The sequence below is a fragment of the Hylobates moloch genome, unplaced genomic scaffold (assembly GCF_009828535.3).
Source record: "Hylobates moloch isolate HMO894 unplaced genomic scaffold, HMol_V3 SCAFFOLD_3, whole genome shotgun sequence".
Classification (NCBI taxonomy): Eukaryota; Metazoa; Chordata; class Mammalia; order Primates; family Hylobatidae; genus Hylobates; species Hylobates moloch.
This window is the reverse complement of record NW_026652278.1, coordinates 173,925,234-173,951,845: the sequence shown is the minus strand read 5'-3', so window position 1 is coordinate 173,951,845 and position 26,612 is coordinate 173,925,234. Positions and strand designations below refer to the sequence as shown.

Here is a 26,612-nt window from a genome sequence, read left to right as displayed (position 1 = left end):
GGTAACATATATTCGGATAGTTCAGAAAATAATGTGATACATACATTTTTTTTTTTTTTGAGACGGAGTCTCACTCTGTCACCCAGGCTGGAGGGCAATGGCGCGATCTCGGCTCTCTGCAACCTCTGCCTCCTGGGTTCAAGTGATGCTCCTGCCTCAGCCTCCCGAGTAGCTGGGATTACAGGTGCCCGCCACCACACTAATTTTTTTGTAGAGACAGGGGGTTTCACCATGTTGGCCAGGTTGGTCTCGAACTCCTTACCTCAGGTGATCCACCTGCCTCGACCTCCCAAAGTGCTGGGATTACCTCCCAAAGTGCTGGGTGGCATAAGCCACCGTGCCCAGCCCATAAATATTTCTTAGTTTGTAAAAATGTAACTTAAAAACCTAAAATATCAAAAAACAATACAAAATTGAACTATCATAGGAATTCAGGCTGAACAAGTTTCCATGATGTCGACTCACTAGGAAGCTTCTAGGACAGCAGAGAGCAGAGGGGAATTCTCAGGACAGCGGCACCATCCTGCACCTCCCAGAAAAGGAGAGGCCCGGTCCTCTGGCCACAGGGGCCAGCAACAGGGGGAAAGAAACTAAAACCCGGGACTTGAACCACCGTGTCTTCTTTGACACAGACAACACACCTCCTTCACGCTGTGTCAGTATTGAGAGGCTATGATGCTGTTCATTTATTCAGGGTTGTCTTATGTCACCATCCAGCATGTGCATGGTGGAACTCAGCTTCTGACGTCAACCAAAGCTCTATAACTATAAAACTTTAAAGGTAGCTGTGGGACTTATTAAAGTCTAAATATATCTGCGCCTTCGCTGATGCTGTGCCTGAGGATCATCTGTGAATCCTACAATGATGTCCTTTTAGAGTTAAGGAAGTAAAACTGGCTTATGCCAAAATTTTGCCCTTTAACAATCAGCCCATAGTGTGGTGTTACAATGGAAGTCCATTATATCTAGATTGTTTAAAATGGAACTATACATTTACACACATAGAAAGTAAAACTCGACAAATTATTCTAGCCACAGCTTTTTCCCAAATAATTATTAACAAAGCCTGACTCTGTCTCACTGCCTGTCTTAGTGAATGCAGTTTTGTCCCTATCCCTACCCAACAAAAAAAAAAATACATACTTGAATGTAGATAGGCTTTGATTTTAGAATATATTGATAAGTAGATTTTACATATAAAATATTCTGCATGGGAAGAAATTCCCAATGTAAACATTGAACAAATTCCAGCTGGCCAGTGCTGTGATAAGGTTTCGGAGGAATATGTACATCTACCTTGCCCTAGATGAATTTTACATGTAGTTTAGGACAAAAGATTGCTAAGATGACAGCTAGTGGAACATATATGAGAATAATAAAATAAAGGGTTAACTTCTATTGCATAAGGTATGGGTTCATAGAAGGTAATGGATCAGATGTGCAGGCAGAGTTGATTCTCCCTGCTTAGAGTAGGACTTTGCACACACTAGCATTCAAAAAACATTTGTTGCTAATAAAAATACTAGTATCATGGAGGCCCACTCAAGTCCTTTTTGGAATTAAATAGAAAGTCAATTAGTGTCAAATACCTCACTGTGTCTTAATAAGGACTAGCTTAACCGGGCGCGGTGGCTAACACCTGTAATCCCAGCACTTTGGGAGGCCGAGGCGGGTGGATCACGAGGTCAGGAGATCAAGACCATCCTGGCTAACACGGTGAAACCCCATCTCTACTAAAAATACAAAAAAATTAGCTGGGCGTGGTGGCGGGCGCCTGTAATCCCAGCTACTCGGGAGGCTGAGGCAGGAGAACTGTGTGAACCCAGGAGGCAGAGCTTGCAGTGAGCCGAGATGGTGCCACTGCACTCCAGCCTGGGTGACTGAGCAAGACTCCGTCTCAAAAAAAAAAATAAATAAATAAAAATAAGGATGAGTTTGAACCTTGTTTTCACATTCAAGGGGCCAGCAGCAGGGGAAAGAAACTACAGCCTGGGACTTGAACCACCATGAATTCTTCGACAGCAGCCAGCACACCTCCTTCCCCAGCACTGACTCAGTGTTGAAACGCAGTGGTGCTGTTCGTTTATTCAGGGACATTTTATGTCAGCATCCAGCACATAAACTGCACATAAAGCAGTTTTATAACTAGCCTTATCCATTCTTCATCAAAAAATGTATTAAAAATGCCTTTCTGATGCAAGCTAAATTGAAAATAGTCATAATCATAGTAATAGCAGTTACAAATGTTACAATGGATTTTACCTCAGAGAGATCTGAATTTTAATTACCCTTATATTGATGAGTTAAAATTGCTTAAAAAGCTTACTTATGGCTGGCCACGGTGGCTCACGCCTGTAATCCTAGCACTTTGGGAGGCCAAGGCGGGGGGATCATGAGGTCAGGAGATCAAGACCATCCTGGCTAACATGGTGAAACCCCGTCTCTACTAAAAATACAAAAAATTACCCAGGCATGGTGGCACGCACCTGTAGTCCCAGCTAGTCTGGAGACTGAGGCAGGAGAATCGCTTGAACCCAGGAGGCTGAGGTTGAGACCACGCCACTGCACTGCACTCCAGTTGGGCGACAGAGTGAGACTCCATCTCAAAAAAAAAGCTTATTTTATACAAATTTTTCATGAAAAATATATTTATACATGATATATATCATATACACATAATGATATCAATGAGTCCCACCCTGAAACATGAGAATTTTTTTCATTTCCACCTTAAAGGACTTTCTGAGTGGCAGTCCTGACAAACCATGACATAAAGAGTATATACAAAGTGTCGTTCTTTGTCACCAACATTTTCAAATTAATTGCAGAAAAATAGGCATATTATTAATTGTACCAGAGGAATGGTAATAATGATGATTTTTTAAAATGCCTGTGAACTAGGAGTAAATGGAATATATACTGCATGTCTGTACCCTGTTGCTTCTGAAAGTATTCTACAAGTTACTAAAAAACATGAAGAACTTGATAAGCCTCATCTAAATTATATCCCTAGGGCAGTTTTTGTCATCAAAGAGTAAAAAGTCATACTTTTTGATATTTTAAGGTAAAATCGTACTAATAATTTTAAAGCATTTATTTATTCAGAATCTTTCACATCCTTCTTGGATGTGAAGATTTTGTTAAGTGATTTTTGGTTTTGCTTCATTTTTATGAAATCACTGTTACTGACTCAACAGTCGTATCTTTGTCTAGAAATACATTTCAAAACTTAATAGTAGTTAGCAGTGTCACAAGAATAATACTGATGTAAATGATGACCTGAGGGAAATTACTGAACTCGTCTCAGCTCCTGCCCCTCATCTATAAAACTGGTTCTTGCTCCCCCTACCCTGCCCTCCCTCAAAGATTACTGGAAGGAGAAGAAGAGATCATGCATTCAGAGCACTTCCTAACTCAGCGGCCTCCACACAGTCATTTAACAGATGCCATTCTTCCCCCAGCCTTCTTCACAGAACGGGGAGGCCCTTGTTGATATAGATCTTTTCCCCGCACACCTACACAGTCTCCACCAGCCCAGATGGAAAGTAAATGAGTTAAAAGGGATAGTGATGGCAATATGGACTCTGTGTCACAGTTGGCATAAATATACAACAAGACACATGAATTTATGATTCCCTGTGCAATGAATACATTCCATGTTACCAAATTTTCTGTGCAGATTCCACAGACACATATCCCCAGCATGCGCAGTCTCTGGATGGCACCACCAGCAGCTCTATCCCCCTGTACCGATCCTCTGAGGAAGAGAAGAGAGTGACAGTCATCAAAGCCCCGCATTACCCAGGGATCGGGCCCGTGGATGAATCCGGAATCCCCACAGCAATTAGAACGGTAGGAAATGCCAGCGTGTGCGTCTGTCTGGGGCTGTGAACAGACTCCACAAAGGACGGATTGTCCACGGCTTTGTGCATTCCTAGGGTCTTATATAATGAGGATTGCCCTCCGTGCCATCCGAGTTCTCATGAATGTTATGCTGTGTGTGGCAGAGAAAGAAAGCTGTCGATGGGAGAGAATTACACAATCTGTTTTTCCATTTGAATGAAACATCATGAACATTGCGATTTTGTTAAATGGTAAAACTATGTTGTGTGGTTTAGTTTGTTTGTTTTTCTTTTACCTTTTACCAAGGAGGCTTAGGGCAATAGAGAGAAAAGAGAAGGAACAAGGCAATGGAAATTCTTTGGCTGCATTGAATTCCCACATGCGTTGCAAATAAACCAGTGATGTGTTCGTTTTTTGAAATAGATGTGTGTTAACACCGGGAGATTGGGAGCTGTGGTTTGGGAGTTGGGAGGTGAGATGATTGGAGTGAAGAGAGTTAATGTCATGCAAAGGAAAAGCTGTCTGAAGAAAAATACACATTTTAGTGTCCCTCTTCAGCCGTGCCTGCTGAGAGCTCTCCTGGGATGATAAGTGAAAGTGTTTGGATTTTTTTTAAGTTTTAAAACTCTGCCAAAGCATTGCTCAGTGTATCTGGGCAGCCCCTTCCGGCAAAACGCAGCAGTAGCAGAGGCAGCTTCTGAGAGCCTGGGCAGGCAGCAGCTGGCTGACCAAGTCCACTGGAAGAGAAGGCTTGTGCCAGCCGGGAGAAGGAAGCCGGGGACAGGATGAAAGCAACAACACCTTTGCAGGTGAAGCTGGGGGCCACGCGGGGAGGGACCGCAGCTGCATCGACTTTGCAGCAAGACCCATGCAAAGCTGGGGTGTGGCCAAGAGCTGCCCCCCCTGGAATGCAGACCTGGGCAGCCACGACAATAAGGGATAGAGGCAAAGAATGGGAAAGAGAGCAGGAGAAAAAAAAAGCCGTGGTAAGATTGGAAACAGTCAAAAACAACTAACGAAAAAGTGTGGGGATTTTCTTCTCTCCTTGACTTTACATTCTTATATGGGGATTATGTGTTTTATACACAGACAGAAGAGTTTAAAATGGATTATTCTCAGCATCTGTATTACAACTGGAAGCCAAAAAGTAAATCTGTACAGCAGTTACTGGGGTTTTAGACTCCTTTGACTGAGGGAATGTTGAATGTGACTATGACGTTCTAACAACCTGTCTTGAAACTGACGATGGCCATATTTATGTGCCAAAGAAAAGTTCAGGGATTATGACCAATATTCTTCATTTTATGATGATTACATGTTTCTGGTGATGATGTTTTCTTGTTCATTTCCCTTCTAAGATTTCTGACTCGAAATGGTTAAATTTGAAAATTTCTTCTAATTATGTAGGGATAGACAGACAAATATGGTGTCATTGGTTTTGTGTAATTGGCACTTGAAGCATAGTGTAGACAAAACTAAGAAAGCCCTGGTTCTATGTAGTTATAGATTCTGTCTGAGAGGATTTTATCAAAGATATCTGAGCATGTTTTTAGGTCAATAAATGATATATAATGAACATGGAAGCCTGGTCCATGTTTTTATCCATTATAAGACATAATTTCCTTAAGTAACCAGACTTTGCTTGGTTAGTGTCAAAAGGAAAAACTGAGATGCTAGAGATGGTTAATGAAAATTAAATCATCTTAAAATTTTTAAAATGTTTATCCACTGCCAAACCAAAAGCACGTTTAGGTATGCATAAGCAAACACACTAAACGTTTAATGCCAGTTTCCCTTCTATAAAACAGAAAACACAATATAACCAACGCAGAAGTTTCTTATAAGGAAGTGTAATTTTTATGCACAATTGTCCTCTTACTTGGACCTTTAAAACTTGACAAAGAAGGTACAGGTCTATGAGAACTCTCCTCTTACACTGACTATACAGCCCTCCAGAGCACATCCCCATGTATAGCTGTGGTTATAAATGTCAAGTCAGGCTGTCTCTGAGCCACAGCAGGCCAAGACTCTCCAAGGCTGTTTTTCTTTCTCATGTGCGTAGAAAGTAATGATGATCAGATTCAGTGTATTTGCCAAAGGCGGTACTGTCACATTGTACCATGCTGTAGTATTATTTTAGATAGCCAGCCTATGCCAAGGAAACAGAATTTTGTAAAGTCATCCAGAAACTCTAGAAAGCCAGGAGTCAACAAACAGTAGTTTTGAGCTATTTTAATGAAGGGAATCAGCCCTCCAGATTGCCCTGTCTCATGTGACCTGGGACATCGATGTGAACCTTTCAGTGCAGTTCTTCAAAACAACAAAAATCGCCAGGGCTGAGGTCCCATGAGATTGTGTCATTAAGGCCAGCTAGTTAAGTGAAATACAAGATTCTTCTCTTCTACTTCCAGTATAACACTTCTTTGAGTATTTTCAAAACTGAAAAGGAGAAAAAAATAGAACAGAGTCACTGTATACTGCTATGTAGAAAATATGTCTTCTTTTTCTTTTTTGAAATCTCTGTGTGTTGAATCAGTGTAGAGTTCTGATGTTTTGAAAACTGTAGGAATGTAAAAATTCAGGTCTATTCAGTCAAGGTTGTAGAAAAAACTGCATAGTGAATTGCTAGTAGCTGTTTTTCATGCAAAATGATTTTACTTACAAAAGTAAACTTCCTGAAATTTGAGTAGACTATTTTCTTATTCTCAGCCTTAGGCATAGCGATCTCCATGATGGCATTTACAAAAGGAACTTTAAATGCTTAGAGTACTTCTTTTAGAAAGGGACATAGAGTTTTAGTATTTTATTTTACCAGCTTCATATTTCCCTTTGCCAGCGGGGCATTTTCTGGCATCTCTGTGCTCACCATATAAAGCTAGCAGATGGCATCACTGTGAGATCCTACCTGATATAGGCCCTCCAGCAAGTGAAGAAAAAAAAAACCTGTCTGTCAAGATGCATTGCCATATACAGTGATAGGACTTACTTAGTAGCCTTCCTTGTTGCCATCAGCATGTCCAGGAAAACATTTTTGCACAATATTATGTTGTATTTTCTGTTGCTTTAGGACGGTAAAAGAAATGAGGTTTAATGAAAGAGAAATCAGTCCTTTATAAAAATAAACTTTCTTGAAAGATACATGTTTAGCAACTTTGTTTGAACCAGCAAATAATAGACTCTTGCTTCATGACTGCAATCCCTTCCACCATGTCCCATCCTTTGACTGAATATTCAATCAATAACCTCAACTCTTCCGTGTAGAAAGAGCCTAGAATGAAGAGCTGACTCACAACGAAGTCAAGTGGCCCTTAATGTTGATCTGTATTTGGGGTGATTTTCAGAATAATATATTCTCAGAGGTCAAAATAAATTTAGGTACAGCACAAAACCCTTAATGTCCAGATGAAAAATGCAGTGACCACATTTCTGGGGAAAAAAAGATCAGGCAATAATATCTAAACCAAAGCTCAGTCTATTAAGTATAAGAATACTTTTGTATCAGTCCTAACAGAATTTTTAAAATCGAGATCTGTCTTGGAAAGTCTGGTATATTTAGTTACTATAAGCAGAATCATCCAGCTTGTTGCCCAGGTAGCTCTAAGAGAGTTGGGGTAAGATCTTGCCAAGCAAAATCTGTGAATATGATTATAAAAGCATGTGTCTACTTTTACAGGTATACAGAAAGGCAGAGCTCCATCCAATAGGCTACATTCATTCATTATTTCATTCTACAAATATTTGCGCTTCCCTGGTGTTATTATTTATTGAGTAGTTATTACCTTCTAGGCATTGTTGTAGGCCTTGTGTATACATTTTCTCATTCAATTTCCATAACAATCCTATGACTTAGATATAATTACATCATTTTAGAGAGGAGAAAACTGAGGCTCAAGAAGGTGACATGACTTGTCCAAATTCGTATTGCTAGGGTGTATTAAGCAGCAATTTAAGGAACCAAGATTTGAATCTTGGTTCAAGATTCTACATTACTTTCATCTTTCCACTACAGCCTACTGCTCCCCTCATGTCCGAAGCCTGGATCCGTAAGGACTTCTACTCTCAAGGAACCTACAATTTCATCAGAGCAAATGTTGTATACACTCTGTTATCATTAAAATTTTTGAAGCAATATCTACATTCTTAAATTTTCTCTAGGACTCTGGGATGCCTACTGCATTTTGTATTTTAGTAACTTAGACTAGTAAATAGCAAATTTATTTCTCTAGAGCCACGCTGATCAGAATACAATTTGAGTCAAAATATTCCCCAGTTAATTCCGAAAACACTGTCTTGACAGAACATTCAATAAAAAGCATCTAAGGATAGTGATCATTATCTACCAAAAGGAGTTAAGCAAATTATTACAACAGTAACTTTTATTAAGTGAACTTTATGTAAATATATTTGTGCAAATATCAACTTTCTAGTGCTGGGCACAGCTATAATTCGAAAAAATAAAACCATAGCATCTAATATTCCAACTCAGCCTAAATTCAAACACAAGGTAATAGATTTACAAACTGCACACGTAACTAAGTAAATTGCTGAAATTGTCATGAAGCCATAGTAAAGAGTCAGAACATTTTATCACAGAATGGGACTCTGTTATTAAGATGATGAAATAGAGAAATGAAAACACTGAGGAGCGATGTTGGTTGGAGGCCAGTTTGTAACCATTGGACGCTCTCTTCCTTACAGACAGTCGACCGGCCGAAGGACTGGTACAAGACGATGTTTAAGCAAATTCACATGGTACACAAGCCGGGTATGTGTGCTGCCCTGCTTTCCGGTCAGGTCCTTGTGGGTTGAAGGGGGTACATTCGTCTTTTGTATAGGTTTGATTCACACACAATGTCAAGACCCCAGCAAACTCCACATCCCCTTTCTTTCCAGCATGCCCCCTCTTCTCCTTCTATCACCCCTCCGGTGACAGATCCCTGTGCCTCTGCCTCCCACCTGAGCTGCCGAGAAGCCTCCCCATGGAGGACAACCAGGCCCTCTGGCCTCAGCCCTCCATCCTCCCCTGTCCACAGTCTAAATTGATGTGTTGCCTGGGTAAACAGACACATTGTTCCTCTGCCCACCCCTGTCTGCTCTCATCAAGACAGTGAGTCTGAGCAGGTCTGCCTGAGCCTGCACCGTAGACAGGAGACCACTAAGCACTTAGTAAAGGAAATTCACCATCCAGAGCAGAGAGGGTTCTGGGGAAGCGAGGACAAGGGCCTGACTTTGCATGCTGTGAAGAGGGCAGCAAGACGAATATGTTACAGACAAAAAGGGCAGTTTGCAGAGGCCTGCAGTGGCACACACCTGTAATCCCAGCTACTCAGAAGGCTAACGTGGGAGAATGGTTTGAGCCCAGGGGTTGGAGGTTTGGAGGCTGCAGTAAGCAATGATCATACCGCTGCACTCCAGACTGGGCGACAGAGTAAGACCCTGTCTCTAAAAAAAAGAAAAAAAGAAAATGGCATTATGAACTAGCAAAAATACATTGCTTTTCTAACAAATTTCTGTTGTTTCTCTGAAGTTCTGCTGTCTCGTTACCCTTTGGTGACAATCTATATTACCATAATATTTATGTTTCATTTTCTAGATGATGACACAGACATGTATAATACTCCTTATACATACAATGCAGGTAGGATGAGTTTCCTTGCTTGCAATGACTGTTTTATGCTCAGCAATGTTTGGAAGAACTACACAGTCACCTTGTTCCCCCTTCTGTTTGAGCACATGTTTTCAGTTCATATAATTAGGACGAGGATTTCTTTTCTTTTCTAGAGCATGCATAACAAAAGGATTGACTTTTCTCATGGAAATGAGAACTAATACTGGTTTATCTCATTCATTCCCACTTTTGGTTTATTCTCAGCTTCAGGAATGTTTAACCAAAGTGTGAAGGACAGGCTGAAAGGACACACTGTAACCCAGGGTACAAAATAAGATAAAGATCTTTTATCAGCAGAGAGAATGATTACAATTGTGTAAGATCTTTCAGATACATTTCACCAAAAACAAGTCAAACAAAGTATTCTGTGACCTTGTCCCTGCTTTTTGCTCCAAAATGCAACCATTCATTGAAAGAGTTTAAAAATCCCCCTTGGCGGGGCCACTTTTCTGACTCAGAATTGCCAGTGGTCACGATAGAATGACTTCAGTTCCAGGCATTGCCACTTGGATTGGCGAGCACTGGTATCTCGTGCAGGGGTCTGCAAACTGGAGGGAGGGACCCCTGACAAATGTTTTTCCCTTCATCACTTTCTCTTGAATATTGCCTCAGGGGATTCTGCCCAGGGCTCCTCTCCCTGCCCAGCCACGGGCTCAGGACAGGTGCACAACTATTTTTTTTCTTCTTCCTTTAGACCAGTTTCTGATGCTGGCACTGCTCCCCTCCCCTTCAGCAGCTGCAGCCTCACTTGGGGTCCCCTGGGCAGCCTAGGGTCGCATGATCTTCCTGTTCTGCACCCCTGGAGACCACACTCAGGCCCTTTAACTATTTGGGATTGTGCTCCTATCTCCAAAGATAAATATATAGAGGGAAAATCAGTAGAACAAACTCAGCGAGCCCTCTGGGTTTAAGTCTTGGCTCCCCCCACTGATAGCTTGAGGCCCACAAAGATTTTCCCTTAACTTTCATCCCTGCTCCCACACACACCAAACTCACCTCCTTTATTTAGCTCAAAAGTTGAAGTCCGACTGTTGAATCCAAGCAAAACTGTAAGCGTAGACGTTGTCTCTTTTCATTTGCTGTGGAAATGTGCATGGGCTTTCAGGAGAAGCAAACGGGTACAGATAGAATTAGCTCCAATGATTGGGTGGAGGAAAATTTAGAATTTTTATAACTGTTTTAATATTGAGGTTTGTGTCACATTAGTGATTAGTGAATGGAACAGCAGTGACATATTACTTTGTACAGACCTACAGGCTGATCATTTGATCAGTGGACGAGTCAACTGCAGCTAGTGCAAGCCATGGCTTCACACCTTGCACTTTTCTGCCTTTTTTCTATACCATCCCTGCTCCCCTCTTGCCCTGCCCACCGAAACTCACTCAGGGCTGACTCTGGACGCATGGGTTCCATGATACCTTCTCCGAGCAATCTACCACCTACTAACATCCTTTAATTCTTAGTGTGTGTTTTCTTCATTTGGTCTTTATTATCTTTTACCAATTATTTTCCATCATAATTCTATTTGTGTCTGATTTTCCCAGGTGCACTCTGAGCATATTGAAGACTAATGTTTCCTTGTACCTTGCACAGCACTTTATAAACACAACTGTGTGCAATATTTTGTTTGACTACAATTAGCATGTGAATTTTCATATGTAAAGCAGGGTTTTTAAAGTATTAGAAGATATTTGGAAACAGTTCCATTTTTAATCTTGCTCTGAAAACTGAACTATTTTCTTGTGTATACAATTGAAGAGAAAATTTGCTGAGTGCTTATAAGTTTATTCCTAGTACCAGTCTGAATTATTACTAGTTCTGAAATAATTGAACAGATTTACTGTAATCAGGGCTTATGTACAGAATAAATTTGTAATTAATAAATTAGTGGAAATTAGTACAATAATATTAATAAATAAACTACCTTCTAATGTATGCATTATGAATATGCTTATTGATAATAATGTCCATGCAATCATTGGCTATTTTGAGGGGGACAAATAATTTAATTCATTTTTAAGAGGTTATTTGCTTCTGTTTTTTGTCTGCTTTTGTTTTTTGTCATGATAGGTCTGTACAACCCACCCTACAGTGCTCAGTCACACCCTGCTGCAAAGACCCAAACCTACAGACCTCTTTCCAAAAGCCACTCTGACAACAGCACCAATGCCTTTAAGGATGCGTCCTCCCCAGTGCCTCCCCCACATGTTCCACCTCCAGTCCCACCGCTTCGACCAAGAGATCGGTCTTCAACAGAAAAGTAAGGCATTTCCCCCCAGGGTGGCCTATATTTAGCTTAGGATAAAAATAAGGCTACATGGCATTCAGTAGAAGAATCAGTGCACCTGTCACAGAGAGAGTGTACGTATAATCTTGTTGGTCTATACATATACCATATTGACCTCCTCTGCTGGGATTGTAGCAAATGTTTTTTTTTTTTTTTTGAGACGGAGTCTCGCTCTCTCGCCCAGGCTGGAGTGCCGTGGTGCAGTCTCGGCTCACTGCAAGCTCCGCCTCCTGGGTTCACGCCATTCTCCTGCCTCAGCCTCTCCAAGTAGCTGGGACCACAGGCGCCCACCACCACGCCTGGCTAATTTTTTTTTTTGTATTTTTAGTAGAGACGGGGTTTCACCGTGGTCTCGATCTCCTGACCTCGTGATGTTTTCACTGTCTTGTTTCATGATACCGGAGTGCCCTAAATTAGACTTGAAGTAATATGGACACATTTTCTGCTTTTTGATCAATACGTACATATAAGAGACAAGTAAATAGAAATAATGGACATGTACTTCCTTTGGTATACCAGGTTACAGGCTATGCAGTTAATTTTCTGTTTCCCCAGGTCTATTAATAAGAGACATTTTTGAAAGCAGGGAAAGTTATTCATAAATCATAATGAGACATTAGTTAATAAGTGTCTGTGACTTGTTTCTACCAGTTTTTCAAGCTAATACGAGTTTTCATTTCTCCACTGAAATATTTGACACATGAAAATAAAAATTTATAAACACGTTTTTATTGTGTTATTTTTACTGGGATTATGACTAATACTTCTACTTATAGGTAACCTTTATTGAGCGCTCATTACAGGCCAAGCACTAGGCTAAGCGCTTTTTCTGTGTCATATCATTTGATTCCAAGAACAACCCAGTGAGATACGTTCTATTTTAAAGAGGAAGAAACCGCAGTTTAGAGAATGGAGGGAACTTACTCAGCTCATACAGCTCAATGTCCAAGCCAGGGTCCAAGCTCAGCTCTGATTAAACCCAAGGCCTATGCCATCCTAGCAATTAATAAATAAGAATATAAAAATGATTTCTTATTAATACTGGTTATTAAGCATTATCATACCCATTCCAGAAAAATTGTATTCAACACCCTATTGTACCATTAAGAGTAATTGATGATCAGGCCAGGCGGGGTGGCTCATGCCTGTAGTCCCAGCACTTTTTTTTTTTTTGAAATGGAGTCTCACTCTGTTACCCAGGCTGGAGTGCAATGGTGTTATCTCGGCTTGCTGCAACCTCTGACTCCCGGGCTCAAGCAATTCTCTGCCTCAGCCTCCCGAGTAGCTGGGATTACAGGCACCTGCCACCAAACCTGGCTAATTTTCGTACCATTTTGGCCAGGCTGGTCTTAACTCCTGACCTCGTGATCCACCCACCTCGGCCTCCCAAAGTGCTAGGATTACAGGCGTGAGTCACTGCACCCAGCCAGTCCCAGCATTTGGGGAAGCCATGGTGTGTGGATTGCCTGAGGCCAGGGGTGCGAGACGGGCCTGGCCAACATGGTGAAACCCCATCTTCACTAAAATAATAAATAAAAAGTTTATAATAGAGCAATCAATGATCATATAGGGTACAGCATCCCACCAAAACACACACATCATGCGTGAAGGGGGTCTCACTTTGATACCAATCTCCTCAGGATGAATTATGTGAGGCCTTAAAATTGAGAAACAGTTTTCTAGACACAAATTTTTATCTTTGTCATCAAAAACTAACCAAAATTAACGTTTTGATTTAAAGGTATTACCCATCTGATATGTTTTGTTAAAATTAAATATCTGATTAAAACATATGATAACCTCCTAAAAAATTCCATATGTATTATCTCATGTAATGCTCAAAACTCCTCTGCAAGGAAGAACAATACATTATTGCCATCTGTGTTTTACACAAATAGAAAAAATGAAGACTGAGAAAGTTTAGGGGGTCTTGCTCTGTATCACTCATGAATGTGGTAGAAAGCTAGGACTTGCCCCTAACTCTGTCTCTTAGAGTGTTTCTATTTCCAACGGGCCATGGAGCAAGAATTTCCTTCCATTCCATGGAAGCAGAATTACCCCGATCTATAGTCAGAAAATCCTTCCTCCTAAAAACCACAGCCCCTGGGAGGCTGAGGAGAGAGGAGGGCTTGAGCCCAGGAGTTTGAGACTGCAGCGAGCTATGATCACACCACCGCACTCCAGCCTGGGCAACAGAGGAAGACTCTGTCTTGAAAAAAACAAAAAAACAAAAAACAAACCCAAAGATGCCTTCTTCTTTAGCTCAGCAGCCTAGAAAAGCTTAGTTTTGTGCAACCCTCTTTTGAAGCTTTCCTTCGTGAGTCTTCGGACAGCCTCTTGGAAGATATTCCTTAGGGGAAAAGTGCTGGTTCCCATGAGTGAGATGTTTGACTGGTTTTTCAAGGCTCACACCATAAGACGACCTCCTATACCACACTGCCTGCTCTGGGGCACGCCAACCCACAGGACACTTCTGCGCTCTTCCCAAGCGACGATCCCACTTCAAGAAATAAGATCAAACATGGTGTGTGCATTACTCCTTGTCACTTTGGATCAAGGATCACAAAGGTCACAAAGTGGTGGGTTAAACACACATAGTTCAGCAGAGCTTACTGCCACCTATTTTAAGCACAAACGTACACAGCTGCCATTAGGAACCCAGGGGCTCACTCTCTGCGTGTCTACAAACCCCTCATGTGACTTTTTGAGCCAGTGGGGTGGGGAATATGGTATTTTTCACAGATTAATTTTTTATCCTGAGAGATTTTTTAAAAACTATACTAAAAGTAACTTTGAAAACAGATAACTGGTTTTACACAATTGCTTTAAGCAGAAAGGATTATTTTAATGTGTGATTGGTTGTTTATTTCTAGGCACGACTGGGATCCTCCAGACAGAAAAGTGGACACAAGAAAATTTCGGTCTGAGCCAAGGAGTATTTTTGAATATGAACCTGGCAAGTCATCAATTCTGCAGCATGAAAGACCAGTAAGCACTTGTCATTAAACAGAATATGCCAGCTCGCTGAGCTCCCAGGGTTCCCCAATAAACCTGAATTTCAGATCCATTAGCGATTTTTGTCACAAAGGTAATTACTTAGAAATCATCTTTATTTTGTATCATGATTTGTACATCTCATCTCAGAATTGAAAGATACACATTCTAATATATTGTCTTTACTGACCAAATACGAGTGTATGTGTGTGTGTGTATGTGTATATATATAAATATATACACATACACACACACACACATAGGTGTATATACATACACATATATACACATGTGTATACACACACATATATATATTTATATGCAAGATTCATTTGCATGTAACTATAACTGTGCCTAATCATTAATCAGAGTTTAACTTTTAAAAAAGTTCATAAATGCAATACTTAATTGCTATCATAGCTTGCTAATGAGAAAAATCATTAATTAATCTCCCCAAGACACATGGACCCAGGCAGTTCTATCCCTTGTTTTCCATATTGGCTTTTTAATATTTCTTTGGATGAAGGGGAATTTTCCAAATGCCCTTTTCGTAACAAGTTGTTTTAATTGCTTCTTATTAAATCCCTCCTCAGGTTACCAAGCCTCAAGCTTCCTGATTGATTGTCATTCTAATGGATCAAGATTATATTTCACTTTGCAGGATTTTTTCCAATTATTTAATTATATGCAAACAAAAATATCTATACACTTAAGAAGAACCACTTGCCTCCTCGAAGCCCAGGTTCACACATAGGTCTTCCCTTGGCCTTCTTTGGTTTTGATTCCCCAATACTCCCTTGCATGTCCTTTGCTTCCCCTCAGAAATCAGTGCCCTCAGGATTTTCTTTGAAACTCCACAGTTCCTCTGCATCTCCTTCCAAACCTACTTCTAGGAAAACATTTGCAATCAATTGCAATTTAGTCTCATTTTTGCTTTAAAAGAATTTTAGGTGTCAGTGAACAGGAAAAAGAGAGTTTTCTTTGTGGAGCTCCTTCAAGAGTCTCCAAGAAATCACACTCTTATATAATCCAAGGCCAGCCCTGTGGTTTAATTGGAAACTCTAGCCTTGCCACACCCAACATGAGTGTCCTTGATTTCGTTTTCGAAACCCTGTATTTGTGGTTGTGTTCTGGAGAAGCATGTTCAAAACCTTATCATCAGATAATTCATACATGATATTTATCTAAGCCTTCTTACCCTTTCTTTAAATAACTCATATCTTTTAGAGTAACAGGACTACAAAAGAAAAACTGAAAGAAAAAAATCACTTATTTGCAGGCACCATTGCAAATTTATAACCCATTTACTAGTTTCTATGATTGAGTATCATGCTACTCTGAAATTTCCAAAATAAGAATTGAGTGAAACACAATGTCACCATTGCATAAAATTGAAAACAGTGAAATAATACATCTCAGATTGAAATTAAATAGCAAAACTTTAATGATCTTTCTAATAATTTATGAGACTCTTAGGATAGCGAACACGGTAATCGTATTGGAATGCTTTGGTAGCTGTGGTGTCAGGAAACAGGATTGGTTTTAGAAGCTCTCTCACCAGGATGTTTCTATTATTTAGCCATTCAGTAAAACTGATTGAGCACCAGCTACATGCCAGGCTTTATGTGAGGTGCACAGCGGGGAACAGGACACACTCTCTACCTTGAGGAACTTCAAGTCTATCATTTAATATCTACCCAAGACTAGATCTGAGTTTGTGCAAAGTGAACAGCCTCTTACATGGTTCAAACAGACGCACACCTAAAAAACCCTCCCTTTGCTCCCTTTAGGGTTTATACATTGACCCTATCATTGTGATTGAAATTCTCACATTACTCTTTTCTGTGGGTTAAAAGAGACTTTAAAGACTCCTCGTTTTACAATAGCCATAATAATAGCAATAACAATGATTGTAAATCTTTACTGAGCACTCACTATATGTCAGGCTCTGTAATTAGTAATTTATGCCTTATCTCATGTAAAGTTTCCAACAGCACTATTAAGCAGACACATGGCATTTCCATGTTACAGATGAAGAGACTGAAACACACATTAGCTCGCCTTGCCCCAGGGACACATAGCTGGTGGGAGCCAGAACTAGGAGTTGAGCCCAGGCACAATCATGCCTGGTGCACTTGGTCACTGCTGTACAGCCACTCCAGGCGTAGCTGAGCAGGAAACACGTTGAAGTATTGTTGTTATTTGATTCACTTATTTGATAATTTTGCAGTATAAATTAATTTATTTACTGGCTAATTTATAATAAAGTATACTTGATTTACTTTATCAGAAACTTAGGCCCTAAGTAGTTACCACACAGGACCAGTAGATGTGACTGGTTGTAAGACAGGAAAGTCTGGAGGCAGGAGTGTGACAGAGATTCGAGTGTGGATAGGTCTCTGCAGCCACAGGAGAAGATAAGTAGAAGGAACGTAGAAACTTAGAAGGAAATGAGAATGGCTATCTTATGGAGAAATAGAAAGAACCAAAAATGTCATCCCTCCTAAACAATTTTGGAGAGGACCAGCCTTAAGCAAAATGGTTCGAGCTGGCCATATGGAACACGTTGGCCAGCCTTTCCAGTGCAGGACTAGTTCATCAGCTTTTTAAAAAAATGAGTCCTGACTTCGTTTCAATTGCCTCTATAAATTAGAAAACAAAAAGAGCCAAGTGGGCAGTGGTGATGCAGAAACTGGCTGCGTATTGATATAGTTTACATAAGATTCTGATGTGTTTGAAAATACAAACTAGAGGTTGAAGAGCAGGCGTGCTGAATGACAGTGGCGTCACAGCGAATGGCCAGCGCTGAGGGGTAGCAAGGTCTCATCCATGCATTCTCATGTCTTTTGACTCCAAGATGGCTTGGAAGCATTCTTTTGCTCTTTTCATTTTTTTGTTTGTTTGTTTGTTTGTTTTTTGAGATGGAGTCTCGCTGTCGCCCAGGCTGGAGTGCAGTGACCCCATCTCGGCTCACTGCAAGCTCCGCCTCCCTGGTTCATGCCATTCTCCTGCCTCAGCCTCCCGAGGAGCTGGGACTACAGGTGCCCGCCACCACGCCCGGCTAATTTTTTGTATTTTTAGTAGAGATGGGGTTTCACCGTGTTAGCCAGGACGGTCTCGATCTCCTGACCTCATGATCCGCCCGCCTCGGCCTCACAGAGTGCTGGGATTACAGGCGTGAGCCACCGCGCGTGGCCTCATTTTTAATTTTTGAAAAATATACACAACACCTGGGCAATTCTGTGTTGCTCTTCTGAATCTCTACGTGGCCTCTCCATCTGCCCAGTTTTCCAAAGGGTCATCTTGGGTTTTCCCCTCTCCTCCAGTGGACTCAGTGTCACCTGCCAGGAGAAGTGCCACTGCCGCTCCTGTCTTCTGTCCCACAATTGTCCGTGCCTGGACTACAGTGACAGCCACCTGATTCATTTCCCTACCTCTCCAGTCTAGTCTCCACACCACAGCGAAGGCAATCTTTAGAAAATCTTTATAAAACCTCCAGCTCAAAATTTTCTCCTGGCTCTTCACTGTCCTTCAAGCAAAATCTAAAAACCTGAGCATAATTTATAGAAGACCTGTGACTGGGCTCCAGCTGACCACTCCAGCCTCACCTCTCCTCCCATCCTCCCTGCCTCACTAGGTTCCAGCTACACAGAGAACTTTCAGTTCCCGCCTTGCTGGGCCTCTGTAAAGGCTGCTCCTCCCCACCAGGAAAAGCTCTCCCCACCACCTCTTCCTTCACATGGAGAATTCCATCCCATCCTCCAGGTCCCAGCACAGTCCCCCCTCCCCCAGGGAATGTGCCTGCCTCCTCAGCACTAGGCTGGAGGCTCTCCCTGCTGTGTGCCCATGGCACACTGTGTTCCTCATGAGATCTTGAGCTACTTGAAGGCGAGGGCCGTAACTGGTCCACCAGTTGTATCCCAACACCTGGCACAATGCCTGGCCTATAGTAGGTGTTCAGTGAATATGCATTTGTGGAATTTCTAAGTGAATGAAGGCGCACAGGTTTCACCCTTGCAGTTAGTGGATAAAGTTGGTGAGGGACTGAATCCTTGTTCTGTTGCTTATCCATGAAGCCTATATATTTCTAGTGCAAAAGGCCCAGTGGGTCTCAAAACATTCTTGGAGGGATTTGACACACTGCTATTAGTAGTGACTCATAATTCCATGATTCCCTGGGATACAGAGGAGTCAGGGGTGTAGTACTGTTTGAACAAAAGTCCTCCCAAGACCCTGGCTAAAAGATCTTCCTTAGGAATCAATGGCATATGCATTTATGTTCTTTAACACGGAAAGTAAAAGTGAGTGCACTTTTTTGAAGTTCATAAATACTCATGTGACTGTAAATTTAGAAATGTTAATTAATTGGGCCTAATGTTTGATCTGGAAAAGTACTCAGCAGTCACCAGGAATTTGCCTTGAACTGATTCGAACCACAAATCAGAATGGTATTTCCACAATTTAATTTTTCCATGAGACAATCATAAGAACTCTGCTGGGATTATGTTACTAAAACCTTTACATCCCATTACATTGGATATGTTTGTAGGTGAGTAATGTTAAATTAAAAAAAAAATTAATAAAGCATTTGTTTAGGACCTCTGTATGCTTGATAAAGTAAAAAAATATATATATGAAAATGTTACCCTAACCTACAATAACTAAACTTGAACATAATGATAAAAGCAGAAGAAAATAATCATTGAAAACACTGTGCAGAGTTGAAATGCAATTTAAACCCTTAATGAGCTTAAGCTTCTTTATCAATAAAGATTGTCAGTCAATACTTAAACTATAAAAATTTCAGGAGTTTCATCTGATGACCGTTAAGAATGATCCCAACTAATAATGTATATAGCATTTATTGTGAAACCACAATAAACATAAAACATGGTAGTCAATGTTATTAAAGCTTAAAATGGAATGAGCATAATTTTCAAAAAGGAAATAGCACTGGCACTTCTGTTTAGAACAACGTATAGAAAGCATATGCCTCATTGAGAATACTTAGTGGAGTTTCTATAACCACAAAAGCAATTAAATGCTTTTAAATTATAGAAAACACTAAAATTTTTAAAGTTATTCACCTTGGTAGCTTTTAAGTAAGGATCACATGTGATTTATAGTTGTAGCTTTTCTTAAACACATCCTCTTGCACTGATGACACAAAGTTAGTTTTAAACGGAGGTTTGCTGGTGGGTTTTTTTTTTTTTTTTTTAAATGAAAAGAAACCAAAAAAAAAAAAATCACACCAAGGTTAGAAAGATGCATATCAGTGTCTTTGCTCTTTTGTATTTTATGAGCAATTAGGGTAAACCATAATCATACTTCCTAAATGAGTTTCTGAGTGTTAATATTAGTGCTGTACTCAAAGGAATGTCCCTGTTCCCCATGGAAAGTGTTAAATTACTGAGATTAGTGATTTGTGTGTATATCCGTCTGTTGACTGACCATCTGTATGTGTGTCACTGACTGTTGTGAGGCTTCTGTGTTCCTTAGCAGTGCCTCCAGATCACCACAGGACATTTAATTATTGCATGAATTAAAAGATTCAATAGGTCAACCACAGCAAAGAGAAAATTCTAGTTCTGCCACTAACACTTCCTTTAACACAACTCTGCTCAAACATGTGCCTTTCATTGCATTCCAAAGTTATCAATAATTACCAGCTATCATTGTTTTGGGTGTTTTCTCTGCTAATTTCTATTGGCATGCATTCTAGATAATTGCCCATTGTAACTATAAATTGACTTTTTAAATCAACAAAAGCATAATTCATGGAAAACTGCCATTCTAAGGTATGATGCAAGATGGTAGATATTCTGCTTTCTTTTCCATATTCTATCATAGAGATGCATTACTATAAATCAGGACTTGGTATATCAATTTGTTACATATTTTCTTAAGGTGGGAGTCAAAGTGAAGCTACATAGCTAACAAGTCTTATTCATTTAGTAAACTGGCTGCCCTCTGCTGTTCATAATGTTTCTTAAACAGATTTGTTTCCTCTAAGAGAAGTTTCTATCTCCCCTTAGCAAAACAAAATATTATTCTTGAAAGCAGAAGTTCTAGTAATCAATTAATAATATCGTTCAGTGTGTAACATTAGAAACCATGAAGTTTAAAAGAGTCAGAGTTTAGTTTTCCTGTAGAAGAAATAGTATGTCTCTCTAAACAGAAGAGAAATTACTGGAAATTCTCTCTACTGTCAGTTACCCTAAAAACCAGCTCCAGCAAAACCATTTCATGAAATAATTATGCATCTATAATGATCTAAATAATAATTGGAGAAAAATAGTATTTTATTAACATTAAAATCTCAATACTATTGCAACTATTGAATCAAATATAAATTGAATGAAATTTTTTAATTCAACAGAAAATAGCAAATTGGTTACTAGAATATTTTGTCTCTACCAATTTCACTACTACTTCTGAGGCGTAAACCGAATATAATACTGGCATAAATAAGGAAAAATATCTCAAGATTTCTAGACATTTTCCCATGTCTAATAGTAGGATGTTCTCTCTGAATTTCTTTATTACAAAAATAACATTATGACAATAAAGCAAAATAATATTTAAAAGAAAGAAAAAACAAACAGTCACAATACCAGAACACCATTATAGTCGTTTGTGTATGTGTGACTTTCTTTACTGTGTTCATGCAGAGACAATCTGTGTAATACCATTGTAACTACTGTACCAGTGCGTGGTTAGATTCTGTTTTGACTGCTTGGTATCTCATTGTGAGTGTTTCCCAGGGACACTACACAGTCTTTATAATTATGATACTACATCTTTTGGATAGCTTAGGCTTTTGCACTATTTTGTCATGATGCCTCAAATTTTTCTACCATTGTCTGTAATTACTATTATAATCTTTTATTATAAAATATTGCAACAAAGTCACATCACTAAAAACACTGTGAGTATAATTTATTATTAAGTGTAGACTGTGTATCATTAGCAAAACTTGTAAATGCAACGAGTCAATAAAACAGTAGAACAATGTCAAAATCATGGCTTTTGTTGGAATATGGAACATTTCAAGCTCCCAGCACTGCGAAGGTTACATAGCATTTTTTTCACAACCAAGATGTCGCTACTCAATTTAAGTCCCCGAGTTCCTTTAAGAATTGTAAGCAAATGATACCGAATTGTTCTGAAGCAGTGAGCACTTAATAGTCCTCCTGGAATATGTCTTGGGAGTCACAGCTCTTCTCCTAGCCAGAATGAATGGCTTTTAGGGAACCATATAATTTTTCTTAGAATTTTTTTTCTGACTTAAGATACTGTACTCTTCAATTGTACCACATTTAATTAGTGTCATATAATAATTATCAAAGAAGTAATAACTTGTATATAGTACTTTAAGCTCTTAGATTCAATATAAAATCAGCAGCCTAAATCAATCTAGTCAGCCATGTATTATTGGAAAATATTAAGCACATTGCTGGGTAGGGTAAACACTCTACATCTGTTTTCTATTACTAGAATAATTGTATGTATTTTCTCCAAGTGCTTATATTAACACTCTTAGTTTTTTCATCTTAAAAACAGCATTCAGAAACCTCTGAAGGGAAGCAAGTCAATTATAAACTTGGCTTTTTCTGTAAATTAGAACAGCAAGGAAACCAAGGTGGGATTTTATCGCAAGCTCCCTCCCCTGCCCCGCCATCCACGGTATTGTGAAAAACCAGATCCCCTTCTCAGCTCAGAGTAGGCAGCCGGGAGGTGAATCTTGGGGATGGGCTGGGCAGGGCTTCGCAGCGGCCCGGGTCGCTCCCGAGGCGTCTGGGTCCCTAGAGACACCTCCTGGCCTAACGCAGGCACAGCGCGCTGCCAGGGCGTCCTCGCGGTTCCGCCCAGAGCCTCCATCTAATGAACCAGTTTCTGCACCCCTCTTTCTTGCAGCCCCCTCTCCCAACAGCTCCGACACCTGTTCCAAGGGAACCTGGCCGGAAGCCTCTTTCTAGCTCCCGACTCGGAGAAGTCACTGGTAGCCCCTCCCCTCCGCCCCGGAGTGGCGCCCCCACACCAAGCTCGCGCGCCCCGGCTCTGTCTCCCACCCGGGTGAGCTCCTTCCTTCCTTACCTTTCTCAATGCCCGGCAGAGGTGCAAGTGCAGCCCTTGCTTGCTCAGAGCCTGGCGACTCCCATTCCCCCGGGTCCCGCTTGCACCCACCCAGGCCCCAGAATCTTCTCATCCACAGGCCCCTGAGAGCCCCCCAATGCCCTGTCCCCCACCCCCAGCTCCCCTCTTTTCCCACCCCTCCCACACCCTTTCCACCTGCCTGCACCCCAGTGAATTGTCTGCAGACTGCGGGCTCCCATGCTGGGACTGCTATAGCCACCAATGAGGGCAGGGACGATCAAGTGACTCGCCCAGAAGAGCTACCTGGTGACTGGGTTGAGCCTATTCCAAACATCAGGCAGACGTGCCAGCCAGACCCGGTCTCGCTGCCGTAGAGAGTGGTCCATGGTTCATGCCTCAAGCATAAGTGCTCGAGCAAGAGTTGTCCACAACTTCTGCCAATGGGAAACGATGGGCACAGGAAATAGCTAGGGACCCCTGCCATGGGGCTCGCCTTCACATCCTCATGTTACTCGTTTTACTTGACTTCCTCCGTTCTCTCCTGCTGAGGTCCGTGGGGTGAGAGTGGATGCATGTTTGCGTGTCAATGCGCGCGTGAGTTGTTCATGCCACACAGCGTTTCCCTCACTTTGCTCAGTGTGCCTTTTCCTTCCCTTTTCCTTCACACCTGCTCTAGACCGATCGCATAAATCCAGATGACATAGATTTAGAAAATGAGCCCTGGTATAAATTCTTTTCAGAACTGGAGTTTGGACGCCCGGTAAGTGAGGCTAGACTATTAATATAAGAAAACTAGGAGTATACTGTTTGATTTCTAAAATACCGTTATCAGGAGACGTGGGTGTCATTCAGAGAACAAAGGCCGAACGCATAATGTATACACAAACTTGATACAGCGTAGTCCAGGTTCATTTCTGTACCAAATGGTTCAATGTGCTCAGACATTTCCTATGTGGTCTGTAGGTCGTTCATTAAGATTTCTTTATATCTAATTCATTACAAGTTCAAAATGTTGAGGTAGTTTCTGTGCTGGAATATTCAGACAATTATTACAGCTTTATAGAAGATTTGTATTTGTTTACAGTCTATTTGGTCTGGTTCAAGCAGAAGAGCACCTTGACACTGAGTCCTGTTTGCTGAGCAAACATCAGGCACCTGGAGAGTACGGGGTTCTGTCTTCATTATCTCCTCGAGGTCTCCTGATGTCCTGCCAATAAGAAGAAAATGGGGACTGGGGGGGTTAAGGAATGTGCCCAAAATGGTGTATGGCAGAGTAAGACGTTAAATGCAGAGCCTGGTAAGGAAAAATGAAAATCTCTGGGCAGTTCTCACTATAATATACTTCCAGAGTAATCCCACTATAAAATACAGTCATGTGTTGCTTAAGGATTTGAACGGGTTCTGAGAAATGTGTCATCAGGTGAACTGGCCATTGTGCAAACATCGCAGAGTACTTACACAAACCCAGATGCTAGAGCCTGCTACACGCCTAGGCTGTGTGCTATGGCCTGTTGCTCCTGGGCTACAAACCTGTACAGCAGGTTACTGCACTCCATATTGTAGGCAACTGTAATGCAATGATAAGTATTTGTGCACCTAAACATATCTAAACATAGAAAAGGTATGGTAAAAATACAGTCTTATAATCCCATAGGACCACCATCATATATAGGTGCATCATTGACGGAAACATCGTTATGCAACACATGACTGTACCTAGTTTACCGTTAGGGATATAAGGAAAGAAAAAAATCAGGAAGCCCTGTGGATCTTAATTTCCAGACTTGCTAGTGAAAGCTATCACAACTTCTCTAATCCCCAGACTCCCACCAGGGGAAGCCCCGAGGTTGGACCTTATTGCTTAGCCTCTTTGGGATAAAGAGTCAACTCAAATCTGGGTACAGTGGCTCACGCCTGTAATCCCAGCACTTTGGGAGCCCAAGGCAGGCGGATCACGAAGTCGAGAGATCGAGACCATTCTGGCCAACATGGTGAAACCCCGTCTCTACTAGAAATACAAAAATTAGTTGAGCATGGTGGCAGGCGCCTGTAGTCCCAGCTACTTGGAAGACTGAGGCAGGAGAATCGTTTGAACCTGGGAGGCGGAGATTGCAGTGAGCTGAGATCGCACCACTGTACTCCAGCCTGGGTGACAGAGTGAGACTCCATCTCAAAAAAAAAAAAAAAAAAATAGTCAACTCAAGGTTCAGTTAACAACTTCCCTGATTAGGAACTGTATCCACCAACAGCAGTGCATTTGATGTGTGTCAGTTACACACGTTTTTATGCATTTTAGACTCTTAAATAACATACCAATTACACTGATAGTTTTTTTTAGAAATCAGGATATAACCATTTCTATACCATATGCTGATTTATATACTTGTACATTGACCATATATGGTTTACTGATTGGTGATGGTGGTCTCTTTTCTCCATTAAACTGCAAAGGAGACTTGGTTGGACTCAAGGTAGCTTATTGAACTGAATCAAAAGTGACTGTAAATGAATATAAACCAAAGAATTTTTCCTAGGGTTATTATCTCATAGGAGGAATGTTTTCTCTCCTTTTTTCTCATTTATATCTTAGTGTGAATGTAAATGTATTTTATTTCAAGGAAAAACATTCTCTAGCTTTATTTTATATGTATTGTTGCTGTTGATTAGAAAGTTTATAGGGACGGCCAGGTGTGGTGGCTCACACCTGTAATCCCAGCACTTTGGGAGGCTGAGACAGACAGATCACTTGAGGTCAGGAGTTCCAGACCAGCCTGGCCAACATGGTGAAACCCCTTCTCTACTAAAAATACAAAAATTAGCTGGGCATGTGGCATATGCCTGTAATCCCAGCTACTCAGGAGGCTGAGGTGGGAGAATCACTTGAACCCTGGTGGCACAGATTGCAGTGAGCTGAGATGGTGCCACTACACTCCAACCTGGGTGACAGAGTGAAACCCTGCCTCAAAAAAATAAAATAAAATAATTGAAAAAGAAAGCTTATAGGGACTATTCTGTACTGAGCCTAGGTTATTGGCATTTTCCATAATCATTTTCAGCCACACATGGAAACTCACCAGCATGCTATCCACTTGCTCCTTTAATGTTTCTTTAATATACCTTGCATTCCTCTGTGGCCAGAGACTAGGAGTGCTAATTAAATTTGACAAAATGAATTTATAAATCTACTAATTGAACACTAGCGAATTTTCCCAGTGCTTGAGAATATTTGCAGACGTTGCACACTTCCTCCCAGCTGCCCCCATTTTGCTCCATTCATGTCATTCTGTTTGTGTAGCTGGTGCTGTCAACACTCAATTTCTAACTGTTGTCACCTTTTCCACATGTTCATTCCTTGCTGCCATTGACTCTCCTCCATTCCATCCCTACACTTCTGCTTCTGTGGTGCATCTACACCCAGCCTCCTAAAAAGCCTCTGGACTATGTTCAAGATCATTCTTCTGGTGTTTTCAATGAGGTAAAAACACATTATTCTCTCTTTTTCAGATATCTCCCTTAGAGGCTGTGACTGTGATTCTGCTCATCTGTGTTTTACAATTCTCTGTAATGTCTAAGCTATTTTTGAAAAAAAATCTATCTTTGCATCATTATGTTGCATCCAGTATCATTGCCTGGACATTAGTTATACCAGAGTTGTTGATTATCTCTGGACTCTGGGTGAAGAATCATTCCAACCGCAACTGCTAGTTATACTATTCTATGTAG

At 40.9% G+C, this 26,612-nt stretch overlaps 1 protein-coding gene across 8 annotated transcripts in view; it reads left to right on the top strand.

Annotated features, from left to right (window-relative positions):
• SORBS2 (sorbin and SH3 domain containing 2) overlaps positions 1-26,612 on the top strand; it is a 229,539-nt gene that overhangs the window by 152,831 nt on the left and 50,096 nt on the right. For 3 of the 8 annotated variants that reach the window (XM_058436982.1, XM_058436983.1, XM_032149046.2), the window contains exons 8-12: positions 3,680-3,852; positions 8,542-8,608; positions 9,437-9,481; positions 11,582-11,771; positions 14,672-14,786. In XM_058436982.1, the coding sequence (XP_058292965.1) occupies positions 3,680-3,852; positions 8,542-8,608; positions 9,437-9,481; positions 11,582-11,771; positions 14,672-14,786 (590 nt within the window). Of the gene's footprint in view, positions 1-3,679; positions 3,853-4,343; positions 4,653-8,541; positions 8,609-9,436; positions 9,482-11,581; positions 11,772-14,671; positions 14,787-22,709; positions 22,869-23,565; positions 23,650-26,307; positions 26,365-26,612 lie in introns of those variants that run through there. The other 5 variants (XM_058436981.1, XM_032149049.2, XM_032149048.2 and 2 more) reach the window with 5 other exon arrangements.